Consider the following 18767-nt stretch of genomic DNA (forward strand, 5'->3'; position numbering starts at 1 on the left):
ATATTTTTTGAGACACTTTCTATGACTTGTTAACTGGGCTTTATAAATGCATTCAGTGCAGTTATTTTACTGGACTTGGCAATAGGCTAACAAAAAAATGGGAAAATACATTAACCCCCGCCAACAGGACGGGGGTTGGCGGGTGAGGCCTCAAGAACACATGACACTTGGTGAGAAACTAGGTCCTTTCATATTCCAAAAACACGTGTGACTTGGGGGAAAAAATTTACAGAAGTGTTTAAAGTTAAATAATGTAGCATTTTAGCCTGAGGATATAGATTAACCTATTTTTCTTCTCTGTATAACAATGGCACCTTTACTCCCATAACACAGAGATGGAACAATTACATTTCAGCATTCATAAGTCAGTTTTCTATGTTTCACTGCCCTCAAGCTGAAACTAAAACTCCATTAAAAAGCTCTTTGCTTTTATATGTATTTCTTAGCAGCTGAATCGGGGTCACAAAAGTAGCATGTTCTGATAATATACAATAAAATGCTAAATATTTCAATAACAGAATACTTTTTAAAGGGTAGAGAGTGGGTTTTCAATAATTAAGCCAATATAGATGAGAGATTTTGCTTTCTCTCTGCTTCTTCCAATGTTTCCAATGTGTGAAAGACTCACATACGGGTTTGTCACAAGTTTTCGTGTCTGCCTTGATGTTGCCAATAAAAGTCCTAAGGTCCCTGCAGGCTGGTATTAAATAGGGTGAAATCCAATCAAGGGGCAGATTTTGGGTGATGTGTGATGTGATGGTGACACACCTCCTGGGACATCGGTTTTGTTGGCAGCCTGTGGGTGAAGCCTGCAAAATGTATCTGTCGCTTCCACTGACGGTTCAGCCATGTTAGCATGTCAATCAATGCCAGACCCACAGACGTGGAAACAAGCCTTGGAAAAATGTGTTTATTAATAAAAGTCTGAGGATGTGTGTGTGTGTGTGTGTGTGTGTGTGTGTCACTGAGTGTGTATGTTTTCAGATGAACTCTAGCCTTCACATCCAATACCCTTTTCAGAAAGGTGTAACGCTCAGACTTCAAGCATCTGAAGGTCCTATTTCAGCAGTGAACGAATATCAACAAAGAAAGTGAACTTTAAGGCTGAAGATTTAAAGTTTATACTGCCTCGTACTGACAGATTCAAATGAACCCTGTTGAGTTATGAGAGCAAGCTTGTATGAGCTATTGCATCGACAGTGTGTCAGCTAAGGTATGCAGCACTGTCTGCATCATAAGCTATATAAGCCATGACTCTGTTTTCATCTGAAGTTAAAATGTACCTCATATCTACACTGTGTCATTTTATGATTTACTGGGCTGCACTCAAACTTCAACCTGACAACTCCTTGTTAACAGAGAATCATGAAAAGCTGTTCCACACAGTTCATCTATTAATGTGACAACCTGTTTTATTTGTCTGCTCTCAAGTGTTTTAAAACCTCTTTTTATTTATGTATTAATCTACTGTATATGAAATAGTTCTTTACACTACAGTAAATTCAGTTAAAAAGAGGTTCTTTCAACCAGTAAATCAGGAAGATCAGAATGGTTTTTTATTGCCAAATACAGTTACGTATACAAGGAATTTGAGGCATTTGAGTTATCAGACAGAACTTTGTCCTTGACATGTGACCTTGTCTGTTTGCCGTTTTAATCTACCCATTGACTTTGTATCTTCATTTAGCTTTATTTTCTCTCTGTGCTGATTTAATTAGATAATTTCCTGGTTGACCTCTCACTCGACATGGGCCGGCCCACTTGACGGGTTGGAGGTTTTAGATCACAGTCTGAACTGCTACATTGTCTTACATTACAGATAGCAATAGAAGTTTGGTACTTTCAAAGTTACTTAACAGATATACTTGTTTCTGCATTGATACAACTATGAACCTATGGATCTTTTCACGCTTTATCATTGTACCAGGTTCTGAATTGAAGCCTTTTCTAAACCTCTTTTGTAAATGGTAAATCAACTTCCGCTTGTAAAGCGCCTTTCCTAGTCTACTGAATACTCAAGTGCTTTTACAACGCATGTCACTCCTATCCATTCACACACTGATGACATTATGAAGTAACTAATTCTGTCCATACACATTCATACGCCTCCAATAAAACTAACTGCATTAGCTTGCTCCCTGTGTATCAGTGTGTAGCAGCCCCACACTGACATCTCCATTAATGCATGTCTATAGATGCTGTTTGTAAATCAGCTTAATCTGAGATAAATGAAGTATATTAAAAAATCTAAGCAAAAAAGAACGGCAAAATGTTGGGGGTTTTTTCTCTCCCTTTTTGGACCTTGTCTGTTTTTAAACCACACAACTGCTTAATAATGGATCAGGAAAAATCTACAGTTAGTGGCATTAATCCAGTTATAGTGCTAAACCAAAACACACAACTCAGATGAAAACAATAAACTACCACCATTTAATAAAACCAATAGATTATGAATGGCAGCGTTTTAATAACAGCACTGATTCTCCAAGTGGGACCGTGAGGCAGTGTGATTGTCTGTATGTTTCGTGCTCTGCTTTAACTCCCTGCAGATGAGGGGGTTTGTGTGTGTGCTCTTCCAAACTCTGGTGTCACTCCTACCAGGCATTTGTTTTATTTCATGGTGTGAAGCAGAACTATAGCCATGGCTGCTAAAGTTTGAGATGCTGTTCTTGCAGACTGTCCACAGCTTGTTGACAAAGCAGATTTACCAAGTGAAAACAGCATTATTTCGCTTACATCGACGACAGTCAGGATAACCCCCCAGACACCACAAAGTCTGTGTGTAATAGATATTTTACAACCACACAGACATGGAGCCAACATGTCTAATTTGGCAAAGCATCTCTCCAACAGACATGCTGACTTTCTCAAGGAATTAATAGAGTGACTAGTTAATTAGCAAATGAAATAATGAAATACCCTCATAGAGAAAGAGATGTATTTTGTTGTGTTTTACTTAAGTGCACTGCTTAAGAGTGCACTTAAGTAGAATCCTAGGTTTTAGCTATATAAAGAAGTGACAGCCTTAAAGTTACTGTCATTTGTATTTATTGATTTTATAGACTATCAAACTGATTTTTTAAATTATTGAAACTAACATTAGCATAATGCACACATCCCTCTGACCCCACAAGGCAAACAAACAGCTGCAAATCAAATTCAACAACCACCATGTTGAGACAGCCTTTACTTTCAGCTGTGTAACAGAAAGTTTGAGAAAGACTCCAAAAAACTACACAATTATAATGAGGGGTGGGACTTGATTAAAAAAAAATCTAATTACCTCAGGGCTTTGTAATTAATTAATTGAAATTAATCGCATTTCAACTGCATAACAATTTTGCCCTAAAAAGCAACACTTCTCAATGTCAATGGATTTTGGTCTATGAATGAATGCAATGCATCCAATTTTACTTGCTTCTCAGTTTCATAAAGCTGTTGGATCTTGTTTGAAATATGTTTTCTGCACAGCAGCTGGAATGTTGGATCGCACATTGCTATCTGTAGCACAGTTTCTAATCCCTTATCTTCTACAACTAATAGTGGTCTAAAGTCCAGGGCAAGCTTTAGCGAGTGAATTTGTGAGTTTATCAAATGTTGAATTACTAATTTTGGTCATGAAGCCAGTCATTTGGTCTCATATGGACTGCAAATGCCTCTTCTTTGTACTTGTCGTGGAGCTAGCACAAAGCCAGCGCGAAGCTATGACAAACAGTTTATGAGGCAAACGTTTAACACATTATTTTCTTATAATTAATTAATTGTAATTAACAAGGTAAAGTTCCACCCCTAGCTACAATAAAAAGTAAATTTCTACAATACTAATAAATTGATTATAAAAATGCTTAGTGGAAATACTTATCATCTGTTGTCCATTTATGAAGCCCTTTATTCTGTCATGTCAGGACTAACATTGTATTATTGCATTACTTGTCCTCGTGTTTTCAGTTTTTGCCTTGGTATCATTTCAGTTTTGATATTTTGGGCAGGTATGGTGTCTAAGTCATCATTTTGATATTGTGACAAGACTACAAGAAACTTGCTGAATGTTGCAAGCTTCCCACACTCTACTGCCTGACATTTTCCCTGCAGGGCGAGAACCAGACCACATCATTCACACATGCTGCAATTAGTCCTGTGGATCGGAAGAGAAATGGTTGGATGCTAAATGAGCGTACTGTGTACTGTCTGTGCTTATGTACATCTCTCCTAATTAGCAGTGGTGGATCCCTACCACGCTTTGATTGACAAGAGGGTGTGATTTCAGAAGAGGTTTGGAAGTGCCATCAACAGAGGGATAAGAGAATTAGGAAGAGGTTGTTGATGTTCCATTCATACACTTACATTAGCTAAATACTTCAACAAAGATACACACATATAAACACACATCTTGTTCATTCTTCGTTTTCTTGCAATCTCCTCTGAGGAATTGAGTGGCAAATGACACAATTATGGTCTGTGCTTAAATGAAAGGTTTGCGAGGGGTGGGAATAATGTAATGACAAATATACAGAGAGGACCTTTGAGTGGTATAAAGTGTTTAGGATTTATTTTAACAAAAATGTGTTCAGTATAATTTAATCAGTGCTGATTAAACTGTAGTAGTATCTGAACATGGGAGGTGGAAATAATAGGAGTTGGGTGCTAGGAATATTTGTTTGTGTAAAGAATGAGAGGTGGGAGGAAGACAAAAGAACTATTAACTGTGATAGTGTATGTTTGTGAGTGTAGCATGAAAGCCAGTTTTTTAATAAGAGGCAGTGAGTTGGAAAATTACATATAAAGCTTGTTCCAAAGATGCTTGTCTTGGAAAAGCCAAAACACTGAGACAAAGTGAAGGCAGCATATTAAGTATAGGAGGGCCCTGACCTGCATTCCAGTGGTATGTAGCAACTGAGTCCACCTGCATGATCACCAATTATATTGGTACCCTGACAGAGGATAGAATTCTGATACACCAATGGACTGATTTACAAAAGGTTTGTGTGTCTTAAAACATGTACATGCAAAAAAACGTGCTATCTGATCTACTTACGGCATGCAGTGAAGATTGCGTGTTGTGCAAAACAACGTATTGTCCGTTTAGTACATTTGCAGTAACGCCCCATACTGCATGTTCATATGCAATATGGGGCGTTACTGCCCTAGCTTGGTAGGAGAAAATGCAAACAATTTAAATTTGCAATTTACCAAGCCAAAAAGAGGAAGTCCCTAGTTTAAAGTGTAAATTCAGAACAAACTTCTAAAAGGCAAACACAAATCTAAAAAATTAAACCTACACACAAATATTCAGGTTGCTCTGGACAGTCTGTATGTCAAAGACTGTACACAAATAACCACCCTCATGGCTGTATGTTTTATTTCCAGCACACTACCAATGTTCAAACAGCAGATAACATTATATGATAATTATTCTGCTTCAAATAAAGATGTATTTTTGTCAACAGCCCTACTATATGGTATGTGTAGTGTTGCACCCACTCTTTGAACTTCTTTATCTTCTATCCAAGGGGATTTAAATATTTACAGCCAACTTTCACAAATAATCTACTGTATATGGTTTTGCCTTTTATCAATTATGAGGATGCATATATACTGCAGCATTATTTAAACAAACTTTATTGTTTATTTCAACATGGGAATTGTTATTTTTTTCCCATACTGTATGTCCTATTTTCAGTTTCCACATCATTCTCATTCCGACAAGTCTCAGAACAGCATTGGGTTTTTAAAATGTGTGAATCTTGAAACTCCAACTTCGATCAGGATTTAATCTTACAAGGCCAACATGGATTTGTTGTATAAACAAGCTTAAAATAATTTGATTAACCATTCACACTATTAGACTTACACATTTGTATTTTCAGAATTATTTACGATGGCCTAAATCAATATTTTCGGAAAAAGTTGCATCTTGTGTTAGTTTGTTTACAGTCTGTCCTAAGTTTGAGATCAAATAAGTTCACTTGTCTCCTGAGGACAGGACAGGAATATATGAGAGTCTGATGAGAGAGGCTAAGTGTGAAAGGCAGTTGGGTCTGACTGTTAACTTACTAGGCACTCTGTTGATGGCTCTCAGTGGTCTCAGCACACGAACCGTCCTCACTGCAGAAAAACTGACATTCTGCAGGTTGAGTGAGTACTCCAACATCCTGCAACATATGGAGAGAAATAGATAACACATTTAAATTAAGCAACAACAAACCTTTTAATTGCTATTACAGCTCTGCTTACTGCAGAACTTTCTCAGGGAATAAGGACACAGAAAATGTAAGGGAAATGTATGTATCCAATTATATATTGCATGTATTACATGCTTTCCCACTCTCTGGGCAAGTTATAATTAATCCTCTAATGTACCGAATCACATTTACATTCTTGCAAGACAACTGCACTACATGTGTTCTGGCAAACAATATGCTTTCATTCCAATGCTTATTGGACTGAAACAAACAGAGCAGAAAGTAAGAAAAACACAAAGCTGCATGTGTTTGTTCTTGTATATGGAACACCGCACACACGCAATGTTTGTGTGCCTGAAAAACACATGCATATATTCACATGCACCTTCACACAATCAACCTTCAAAGGTGCAAGCGGCATATGTGCATCCCCTTTGAGACGTCAAGAGTAGTTAATTCACTTGTCATTGACAGAACGATGTGGCATCCACTGTACATAAAAGAGGAGTGTCAGAGGAGTCTTCCTTGTAACCTTGAGACAGCACAAACACTTAACAGCCTCTCCAACAGCTCTTTAAAACCTCTCTCAAGTTGTGATGGGAGGTTAGAAGGACAGTGCTTAGAAGGAAGAGTGATTGTTGAATGCTCGACAAAATGTTTTTGTCTTTTTTCTTGATCAGTGTTATCGCTTCTCCCACTCTCTTTCCTTGTGTGCGTGTGTGAATAGAGCAGATGCTGAGCACATGTGCAGCCTGAAGAGGCATGCAGATGAAGGAATTCCCTCCTCGACCCAAGTCCAAGTCTGTCTTTCTGACAAATTCACAACACATGTGAGATTGTGTATGTGTGTGTTAGTGTGCATGTGCAATCCTGTTGGTCACCTTAAGTGCAAGAAACTCCCTTAATGGATGTGTAACCGTGAGGTGTCCCAGTATGAGTCCTTTCTGGTTTGTTACACCGAAGTAGCACAAAAGAAAATCACACACACACACACACACACACACTTTGCATATACACACACATACTCAAAGCTGACAGATGGCCTGTTGCCTACAGAGAGAAGCTAAATGGTTAAACAGTTAACAGAACAGTACAAAAATGCCATTTACACCAGCTGAGGGATACAGAGCTAACGGTATTTGGTAGTCCCTGGGATCAGACAAATCACATCAGCAGCTGTGCAATGTTCAGTAATGGCCACACAGACAGGCAGTTCAAAAATAATCCACTAGAATATTGATGAAAAAACATATTAACTTTTAAAGAAAAACCCTTTTAGAGCAATAAACAGAGAAAACCTGTCTTGTCAATATCCCATCAAAAACTATCATTGCCAGGAGGTGTCAGAACATCTACATCCAGTTTCAAAACGCTTTCAGAACGGGAAGACCACATCTGAATTAACAGAAAAAAAGAGATGCAAACATCAAAACACAAATGTAAAATCTGTTTGCCAGAGCAATAAAAATGACCACAAAAGATAATTGCATATTCAGGATACTTGTTTACCACAAATAGACATTTTATTTAACCATGGAAGAAAACTCATTGAGATTAAAAATCTCTTTAAGATTGCCCTGGACAAAAAGTCCAACGTTTTCAGCTTTGTCTGATTATATGCACTACATCATGACTTGCCAAGTAATCTTTACAGATGTTATGTAAATTGTCATACACTCATATGGAGACGTGTTTCCCTGTCGTTGTTTATCCCCCATTTTTTTAATGGTAAATAGTCATGAGCTTGTATAACTGGTGCAAGATAAAACAGCATTTTTGTACTTTTTCTGTACTTTTTACTCACAGTCTTCCAGTGGTAGAATTTCCCAAAGTACCAACTGAGCCAAGTCGCCCTTTTTCTCTCAGCTGAATAGACAATTTATTGTTTAGCTCTGTAAATTGTATACATCTGTATATCAGTTGTGTGATAACAATTCTGTGGTAACAAAACTGGTGAACACATAAACTCGTACAAACAATTGCCATGAAGGAGAGACAGGTAAAAACATGGCTTATCTGCACTTTAGACTAGAATTAAAAAAGACAAAGAAACGAAAAAGGACAAAAATATATCACATATCATATCAAGTGATTACAGTATGTTGAAGATGAACCCTATGACCAGACCAGCTAATAAACAAAATAACAGTGACTGGAGAAAGGCTCCCATTAAGTTTTCTTTAAAGGAGAAGGATTCAGCAAGTACATGGCATTTGTTGAGCAGGAGAACTAGCCACTATCATGGCGAACAACAATTGTGAGATTTGAAAAGATGCAGCAGAATTATGCAGAACAGCAATATGTCTGCTCATACAGAATGGTGGACAGCTCTCATGTGTTACCATCATGTGTCCTTTCATTCAGAACTGGGATTCGAAGACCGCTGTCCGACAGACACACAGCAGTGATGGGCAAGACACAGCAGAAGACATTGTGGACCATTGGGATGCCAGGGTCTAATGGAGTTCTTTCACGGAAAAAAATATACGTTATATAATCAGCAAGTACTCATCCATAAGGTAACGTGAGTATTTTAGAATTTAAATGATTGTAAATGCCAATCCCTGCTGGGTGGCACATCTATGATGATGACAGGCATATCAATAGACAATATCATTTCCTGTATAGTCTGATGAGCATGCTATTGAAGCTTTAAAATATTGAATAAATCATGACTTCAAAACTGAACACTATACTTCTTACTGAAAATAAGTGGTTACGTTATGAAGGATACCAAAGTGAACAGTCATCTGTCAAGGCCACAGACACACTATAAATCTCGAGAGCAATAGAATATAAATATTAGGGTATTTTTTCGTCTGACATAGTTACATAAACAAACTTAAAAGGATATGATGAAAGATGTCTGTTGAACAATAGTCCATGCAAAAACACTTGCTTGCCCTTATGAGAGCCAGATGACGTTTGGTGTGCTCAGTGAAAACTGACCTATCTCTCCCCATCTGGAATGAAGAAACAGCCAAGGAGAAATGGAGTGTATCAAACAAACTATGGAAAAGACAGGAAGTTTTGTTCTGCTTTCGTCAGACTCCGTGCCAGTGTTGATGATGCTGTTGCAGGGAAGGGCAGTGGGAGCCTAAGAAATGAGAAGCAGGAGAGGATGGGGGAGGCCCGACCTTGGAAGGAGTTTGCGTGAGGAGAATTCCCAAACTAAAGCAAACAACAGATTTGCACACAGCAACTGAGTAAAGGGCAGAAATAGATTTACATCTTGTCTTCCACTCTGACATGATACTTGTGTACATCTTGATATAGAGGGATCACTACAAGGACAATCTTACAGAGGGCTGTAATGAAATTCATAGACGTCCACATATGAAAAGCTCCCAAAGAGGTGTGTGAACAAAACCACACATACTCCTCTGGCCGTGTAAACCACTTGTTTCCTAGCCCACCCTCTCTTATCACCGAGTGTGAACATGCATGTTTGTGCCAGCAAGCAGCCAGGCACATGAAGGATGGTATACACACAGATTTCCAGATGCACCTCCTCTGAAAACAATGGCAACAGTAGCTTGGAACTGGTTGTGCACAGACAAACATACACTCTTGACAAAATGCCACCCAAAAAGCCCTATAATAGTACGCACGTCAGCTTGTTAATGTAGAACAGTGTTCAATGTTTAACTGATATATCTGCAGCATTTGCTTTGTTGGTGTATGATGAAATAATGAAATAATGTTCATTTCTTATATCTGGCAGATAAATGAGAAGGAATTGATAGTTTAATTGTGTGGTAATTATACTAACAGGCTAATACATTGTAAAAATCAATGGTCATATGGATGTAAAAGGAACCTCATGGGTTTATTTGTTCATTTTTTTGCAAATCATCACGGATAGACTTGGAAAAAAAGAGTTGAATGGACATATTTAATGGAGTCCACTCATTTGTCATGCCTGATTTGAGGTTGGCGAGTTTGTTTGAACAAGGAATTATTTGATAAATAATGTGGAAAATACATTTGCTGAATAACAGATGGGTTATTCTCTCTGCACGGCAGGCTGACAAATGGCTTTGTCGGTTCTGCAATACTTGTATTTGCCATGGCAGAAAAAAATATGTGTCAAGCAGATACAATGCACAGCCACTGCTGAACCTATTTAGCATTATGTATAGACACTTGTATTCATATCCAAATTCATATTGTTTGTCCCCTTGCCCAGTGTCAGAGGCTAGGCAAGAATGTATGTAGAGACTCTGCACGTTTTTTATCCTATCATAGAATACTAGTGGAACGTCAGCTCACACTGTACAAGTGAATCATCCGAAAAACACGTCCAAAGATCATGCGTTCTGTGCTCCCACTTTGGGCCTATGGCTGAGTGCGTACACTTTATGTGTAAAACCAGGAAGAAGCATTGACTATTGTAAATAAAAAATTATTTTGAAAACTTCCTCAAACTGAAGTTAAAGTGAGATTTCAGAGGGTTTTAGTTGATTTATAATATTTGCACTGCTCAATAACAAACGGCACCAATGCACCAAAGAGAATTTCTTGTTTGTGTAAATGTACTTGGCAATAAAACCTGATTCTGATAGATAATCACACTAGCCCTAGTTTTCCCATTCCATTTAAGGCCCCCCTCCCAAGTTCCCCAATGGCCATCACTCATATTGCTCCAGACCAGAGCACTATTTATTCGTATAAAATCTGTTTACTTTCAAATTCATACCATGAAGTCTTTTTATAACTTTTCCCCCCAATATGCTGGAAAGAAAATCCTTATTTCATGTAGTTCCATGGTACTCTCATTTTAAAATATTTTGGGGGGTATTTGAACATTTTGGACGTTTACAAACAAAATGCTTGCATCCTGTTGTGAAATCATTGGAGCATGAAACGTCAATCCAAAGTCATGAGAACTTCAGTATGTTTTCAAGCAGCAGTTATTTGCAGTTCTAGGAAACTAAATCCTTGATTCAAAAGTCGGGTAATTTTTCTTTCAGTTGTCAGAATGTGGATAGATCCACATTCTGAAGGCTGCTTTACAGTGTATTCATCATATAATAAGTCTGTTCTTTAATTCCTGATACAACTAAAGATGCCGATTATATCCTGTGGTGTCATTTATCCCTTATTATAAAGCAACAAGACAGCTGTACTGACCTCTGATATGAGTCATGTATTGTTTGCATCAGAGACAGGCAAGTTGTCCCAATGTCCCAAAAAAGTAATTGTGAGTGATGTGTCTATCTAAGCACAATAGAGGCAGCTAACAATACCAATAGATGTCTAAACAATACCAGGTCAGTGTATTGATGAGAGTCTGATCATCTCAGAGTAAGTGCATGTGGCATCATTAGGGAGAAATGCATTGAGGAAAAACCACAGAGAACAGACAGATGGAGTGTTTTCATGCTGAATCAGATTGAAAGCCTTTCATCATCAACACTTTGTACCATCAACCCACTCTGCTGCTTATCTAACCCAAATGTTAAACAACTTGTTGGGACTCAAGCTTTCTTTCTGAGTATACCAGACACTTCAGGGTCTCTTTCTATTCTCCCCAAATGAGAGATCTAATCTCACACAATATTAACATTGGGTTAGGGTTAGTTAATATATATGTATTGTTTTTAAAGGTGGGATAACTTAAAGAGGGGATGAGGCTGTTTGGAGTTTGCAGGGCATTGTGAGTGTTCACAACATAAAACAAATAAAGCAATTTAAAGGATAAATGCCTTCATATACAATGAGGCTGCACAGTATCCATCCTCTACATTTATCAACAAAGTATCCATACTGTTATAATTTTTTTAAATGATATGCTGTTTAAAGGCTGTACAACAGCATCTTCGTTTTAAAGAGAAAACAAGAGGGACAAGCAGAAGAACACACAGGCAAACAAGCAAAAGCAAACATGCAGAGAGTAGGATAAAGATTGGGTTTTCCTGTAATTAGAAAAGAGTAGAGTTGAACCTGATCAGCTAAGCCACTGCTCGCACAAGGTGAGTATCGACTTTGCGTGCACGGATAGGGAGTCTGAGGAATGATTAATGAAAGCGGGATTAATTTGGTGTAAATAAACAGTGGCTCGAGCAGGCCGTTGGGGTTTTGCTTGACAATAGACATTGTTTACCTTGCAAATTCATCCTTGTGAAACTTTCCAAAATTCTGCTCATATTTTAGCCAAATCTCTTGATATCTTTATCATTATTCAATCTTCCCAGCAGCCCTTTCTAACCTCCCACGCTCCCTTGTTCCAACCGCTGACTGATAACATATTGCCGATCTGCTGACCCACTTGTAGTGGGGAGATAATCTAGCTAATGGAGGAGAACCCAGGTGGATAAGGACGTCAGGACAAGAAAATACAGCAGTCCTGTTCTGTTGCTGTACAGGGAAGCTTACAGAGGGGGGGGGGGGGGTCTGAGAGACCCACTGATGGATTTCCAACTGCAGACAGTTTATTTAATGGCCATCATTGTTCACGGATGCTGTATCCTCGTCTGTGTCCTTTCTCCATCTCTCTCTCTCTCTCTCTCTCTCTCTCTCTCTCTCTCTCTCTCTTCTCTCTCTTTCCTATATGGCTGTCATTGAAATAAACTTAATTTGCTTTCTGTCTGAAAGTAAGACGAGAAAACTGATATCAATCATTGTGTGATTAATATATAAAAATGGAAAGGGGACGCCTTAGCCTGGCAAAGTATATTGAATGGAGAGAGAAGACAACAGCTAATCTGTCTCTGGCTGCAGCAAATAGAAAATAATATGACTATGTGAACCTAGAGAAGTCCAGCAAAAAAATTGTACCCATAAAACTCCCAGTCATATATCTTCGCTAGGGCTCTTAGTATTAACTGTAATGTGATAAATGTGCTATTTAACGCGTTTATTTAATTGTATTGTTTACCACCTCAGCTTGCGCAGAGATGGTAAACAATGAGACAGCACTTGTGCTATTGAACGGCTCATTACACTCAAAACAACTCCTGTGTTGTTAAATTATCATCAAGTCAGAAATAAAATGTTAGAGAAATACTTGAGTTTGAGCTACCACCTAAAAAGCATAGCCGACCAGGTTGAGGTAGGTTTTCAGCGGGGAAATATATCACCAAAGCTGGCAGAGCACTTTCTTGGAGCATCACAGAATCACTACATACCTGTGGATGAAACTAAATACAAGTTAACTACAGCGGTTTGCTAAATGGGTGGCAACTGACAATAACACTGTGGCAGGCTGAGGTGTGAGGGGCGTCATGTTTTTGTTTATGAACTTAATAAGCAATAAAAGTCACGCTCATTAGCACATCTTTGCATTCAATTGTTTCCAATTCAAGACAACAATAACAATACTGTACATCATTTATTACAAATGAAAAGTGTTGAAATGCAAAATAACGCATTTATTGCTATTAACTATTGGAATTCAGTGATTAAGTTTGAAATCCTTTCAGGCAATTCTACACAGCCAGGATGCAACATGACAAATTGTCAGCTTCAGAGCTGTTGGTATTTTTTTTAACTCACCACAGAGAGAGGCTAACTGCTTCCTTGTGCTTCCTGTTGCTCTGATATGCTCAGGTTATCATGTCCTAACAGCAGCAACTTGTGGCCATTTAAGATTCAGAGTAAAATACAATTGTGTTGCTACAAGGCAGCAAGTAAAAGTGCTGGTAATAATTAACTTTTCAAAGTAATAACAGATGTTTAGATTTAATATTACTTCTGGTTTCCTAAAAAAGGTCATTCAGTTTTCGTTCTGCATCTCTAACAGCATTTTGTGTGTTCCTTTCTTCCACAGTTTTTTAATACCTTTCTCCCCACTTTTGTCTCCCTCTCTCCCTCCCTCTTGACATGTCTGCCACCCACACACTTCCTCTTCCATCCTCACATTATTTTCCGTCTTCTTCTGCCTGCTAAACTGGGATGGAGCCGATTCAAAGAGTCATCAATAAATCATGAAGAGAAGAAAAGAGAAGACACTGAGGATAAGTGTTCTGAGCTTCTCACTGAGACTCAATCACAGGTCTGAAATCCAAGAGGATGTGTTGAATATTTAAAGCCAGTTAAAGATGCTAAGCTTGCATTTAAGATGTCTATATATCATTGTTAAATTAAAAGTGGTTTGTTCATATGATCACCTTAAATGTTTAGTACCTCAGTCGAGGTCATGGGGGCAACATTATCTTCTTCATTTGAAGCCAAACTCTTCTTTACAACATTGCATTTGTGCGAGTTTGACTTAAGACAGGCAATTTTAGACTTGATCGATTTTTGCTTCTTTCCACATTAAACATTTACTTCCCTGAGAAACTTGTACGGCTTTAGGTCTGTGAGTGCTGAAAAACAGAAACCTATCCTCTATCGAGCAAACCTGTAGATGTCTTGCATTATTTAAGATTGTTTCGTACAAGATAAAGCAGGATAGGTAGCATTCTTATATAAGGAACATTCTTACGTTTAAAAAAAAAAAAAATTCAAATGTCACAGAATTTAAATGCTAACTTGCTTAAGAAAAAAGTATTTCTATTTGTGGCGTCTGACCTCCAAAATCAGACCACATAACCAATTGACAAAATGAATCGATCTGACTGCCTCAGCTTCTCTCTTCTCTCTTTGACGGACTCTTTCTGTCAATCTATCACCCTTCCTCCAGTTCCCTCCCGACTCCTCTACTTCCTCCTTAGTTGTCCTTTCTGTCTCTCTCCATGACAAATCCAGCCACAGAGTGTTAAATCAGATCGATGCAGTATGGACAGGATTCCTTGTCTGCTACAGTAAACACTGCTATTCAAACTCCCTCTTCTATTGAATGGGCTTCCGCTGCACCAATCAATGAATAAATAAATAAAAACACCTTCTAAACAAGTCAGTCAAAGAGCTGGGTCACAATGTAAGTCAGCTAAAGGCAGCTAAACTTTGGCATTTCAGTTGCTTGAGTTGTGTTCGTTTTTTTAATGAACTTTGTTTAAAACTCTTATTCAAATTCAAATCTCTGGTATTGATCAAATTCCCGTTTTCATACCGTAACTTTGCACAATTTGTGTCACTCATAGACTGTAAATATTAATGAATGAAGTCTGAGTGACGTCACCCATCTGTTAAACCTTGGGGTCCTGGAGGCTTAGCAGCAGCTGCCATGCAACCTGTCTCAGCCTAACTTTCAGTGAACCTAATGATAGGCTAAGAGCTGGAGCTAAGGCGGGTTTTATGCCCTATGACGAACTGTTTCATTGACCCACCTGTCAATCACATCAGCTACGCCCCTAACTATTTGTTCATAAAACAAATTTTAAAAAAAATCATCAGTCATCATACAGTGTGTGCCCATTATTACAATAACTTTTCAGAACCATTTTTTTCTACTAGGCTGTTAACTGGTAAAGTTCATTTCAAATGTTTTTTTGATGTCTGTGGTGTGAACTGCAGAATTTTGCACTTCTGAATTTGGTTAATTTTTCAAGACTGGAGGTTGCGACTTGATGTCACTCCATCTTTTGTGAGAAGTTGTTGAAGTTAAACGGTTTTTCAGGCTTTCAGGATGAACTTTCCTATAAAAATTAAAAAGTTATATTTGGCTAACTGCCAGATTCATTAGCTCTGTCACTGCACTTTAACTTTGTTCTTGCTATAACTATCTGCTCACATTTTTTTTACATCGGTTTTCGATTACAGGGAGGCTGTGGCTCAGTTGGTGGAATTATCCTCTCTCAACTGGAAGGTCGGGGTTTGATCCCCAGCACCTGCAGCTACATGTATGATGTGTCTATGGGCAAGACTTAATCCCAAGTTGCTCCAATTCTTTAGCAGTCAAATTCAAATCCATGTACAAACACATTTTACACACCGACATAAGGCATGACAGGAGGGAATATAGCACACCAAAGCAGACTGTTTATCAGAAAGGTCAAACAATTAAGCCAGTTACGTTTTTGAATTAGGAAGCACAAAACTCTTAAAAACTTAATGAACAAAAGAACTTTGTTTCTTTTTAGTTCGACTGTATTTATTTAGCATTTATTTTCAGTGCTTTGTGTAGTTTGAAATATTGACCGTATCAACAATAAACATACTGCCAAACACAAATGATAAAGCAAGCAGTTCATTACATGCACAATCTTACAAGATGCCCACAAACAGTCTATGGTTGTGTGCCGGTTGCAGAATATAAACATCATACACCCACTCGCTTGTGATGAATTTTCCAAATAATTCCTGCAGGGTATTCAAATCAGAGCACCATACTTTAGGTGGACAAATTAAAAGGGAGTTGACAGTTAAAATTCTGGATAGACTTAGACTGAACATTTTGACTGTTTGCATTCAGTATGCAGAGTATTCTGCAAGTGTGATAGCACCATAAAAGACACAAATGTGAGCGCTGTTTGAAACATAGATTCAAGGTAAAGTTACCACCAAGGCCATTGGGTTTTGTAAGATTGTAACCAATAATTAATATTCTAGTCTTAAAGGTTTTCATTAAAGGAGATTTCGTTGTTTGGACATTCAGATCCTGGAATAGATACATCTCAATCTTCACACACAAAAAAAGACAGAAAACTTTTATGGAATAAAAACAACAGTACTAAGAGCTTAAAATTCTACAGATCTCAGTCACACCATAAAAAACAAGAAAAAAAGGATCTACTTATTCTGTGTTCACATAATGCGCCAAGAACTCAACTTGACAGGTGAAAAATCAATGTTGAAGGTTTTAACCCAAGTCTTCTGTAGCCAATAAGTAGCCCGGAGGAAATTTTCTATTTACACAAGGTGCTGTCATCAGCTGTTTCACACTTTTCACACAGTCAGCAGAAGGCAGACAGTGCGAGTTTATGATTGAAAGCAAACTAAGCCAAACAAAGTCAACCAGAAATGAAATATCAAGTGCAGTGAAGGTAATTCCAGTGATGCAATAGCAAAATTGATAACATTTATGTACAATTTTAAGTGCTATTTGTCGACTGCGTGTCTACCACAAACAATAAAGCTTTATTGTATAGCGTCAATTCATAACAAGTGTTATCTCAAGACACTTTACCAAAAGCAGAGGACCTTACTCTTTGTCTGTTAACATAACCAAAGAGCAGGTAAAAGACCATGCTATAATCGTTATGTTTATAAAAAGCAGGTACAAGACCTTACTCATTGCTATATTACAAGAGTCCAGCTGAATCCGTCATAGCGTCCATCCTGCATTCCCTCAACTGTTCACTGTCCAATAACTCCATGCACAGGCTGCTCTTCTTCACACTCCACCTGTTTTGTAGACTTATCCCTCCATCACTGCCGCCTGTCTCCCTCCTGACATGGAGGTGATTAGGAGGAGAGAGTACAGACCTGCTGAAAAAGCAGCTTAGCTCTAATTACAGTCTCAGAAAGAAACAAACAGTTCATCAGAGCCCTCCTCTGCAGGCTAAACAACTGTTGCCAGCATATATTAAATGCTCACAACCAGCCGTTTCCTAGGTTACCATTGTCTGAATTGGGCTGGGGCTGCCTGTATAAACGCGATCTTTTTTTGTTTCAAAATGGCAGCAGCCATAAAAAACATGGAAACAGATTAACATATGCATCACTCTCAGAGGTAGCCAACATACATACAGACATCAGCAGATATAGACATTATAGTAAAGTTGATTTCATGTCGCAAGTTTTCTGTTACACTCTGCATCACTCATGCTCTGAGAAACATATCAAACCCATGGCAGGCTTTTTTTTTTATAATTCACTGTCATGAGAGAGGAAAGCGTGACAGTAAATATACTCAAGAAGAGACACGGAACGACAAGACTGACTTTAAAAGATTCCATTATTATTGGACTGAAGTCAAGCAGGAGATATGTAGAGGATTTTCCTTATCTTTGTATGTTTATGATGTAAGCATGTCCTTGCATGTCTTCATGAAAATGATTAAATATATTTTCAACACGAGGAGCTGCATGTGCAGCATGATGGGCATAACATACAGTGAGCAGGCCGTGCTGTAATAAGAGGAATGGAGCCCTGACAGACTCAGCAAGACTTTAACACAGAGCAAAGGGGTCTTCCCTCGTGTATTTAACTCCATTATTGTGATTGACACGTTTAAACTAAAAATGCATGTAGCCTTAGCTATAAGTTCATACTGTACACTCAAACATTTTTTAAAAATGTACTTTTAGTTGTGCTAATGAAACAGTAGCCACCCTTATCTTTGTAAACTGACACTTATCATAGAAAAGACTGCAGCATCCTAAACTCAAGCAAACCATAGACTGTGGACGAAGCCTGAGTGACATCAGACATCAGTTGTGGCAGGGGGCTCTTAAGGCTCATCGGCAGCAGCCACTGTGATGGAAATGCTGTCTCAATTTAACCTTCAGTCAACCTAACTGGGTTTTAAGTGGGTTTTAAGTCTATTGACAAACTGTTAAATCACACATCTCAAAATCATGCTGTCTTTTTTGGCTTTAGTGTGTGTGTGAGTTAAAACCACTAGATGCAACAAAATAGACCTTTATCATTTGCCCTATGCTAGATTTGTAAAAGGTGAATGTCTAAAATGTCCATGTGTCTGCATCGACTTGAACCTTATTATTCTGTTCACATGCCTTGCACTACTTTTACACAGCA

At 38.2% G+C, this 18767-nt stretch overlaps 1 protein-coding gene across 14 annotated transcripts in view; it reads right to left on the reverse strand.

Moving 5' to 3' along the window:
* cacna1g (calcium channel, voltage-dependent, T type, alpha 1G subunit) overlaps window positions 1-18767 on the reverse strand; it is a 166518-nt gene that overhangs the window by 120942 nt on the left and 26809 nt on the right. For all 14 annotated transcript variants that reach the window (XM_079372658.1, XM_079372670.1, XM_079372669.1 and 11 more), the window contains exon 3: window positions 6055-6152. In XM_079372658.1, the coding sequence (XP_079228784.1) occupies window positions 6055-6152 (98 nt within the window). The remainder of the gene's footprint in view (window positions 1-6054; window positions 6153-18767) is intronic.

This window comes from Symphodus melops (assembly GCF_947650265.1).
Source record: "Symphodus melops genome assembly, chromosome: 21".
Lineage (NCBI taxonomy): Eukaryota > Metazoa > Chordata > Actinopteri > Labriformes > Labridae > Symphodus > Symphodus melops.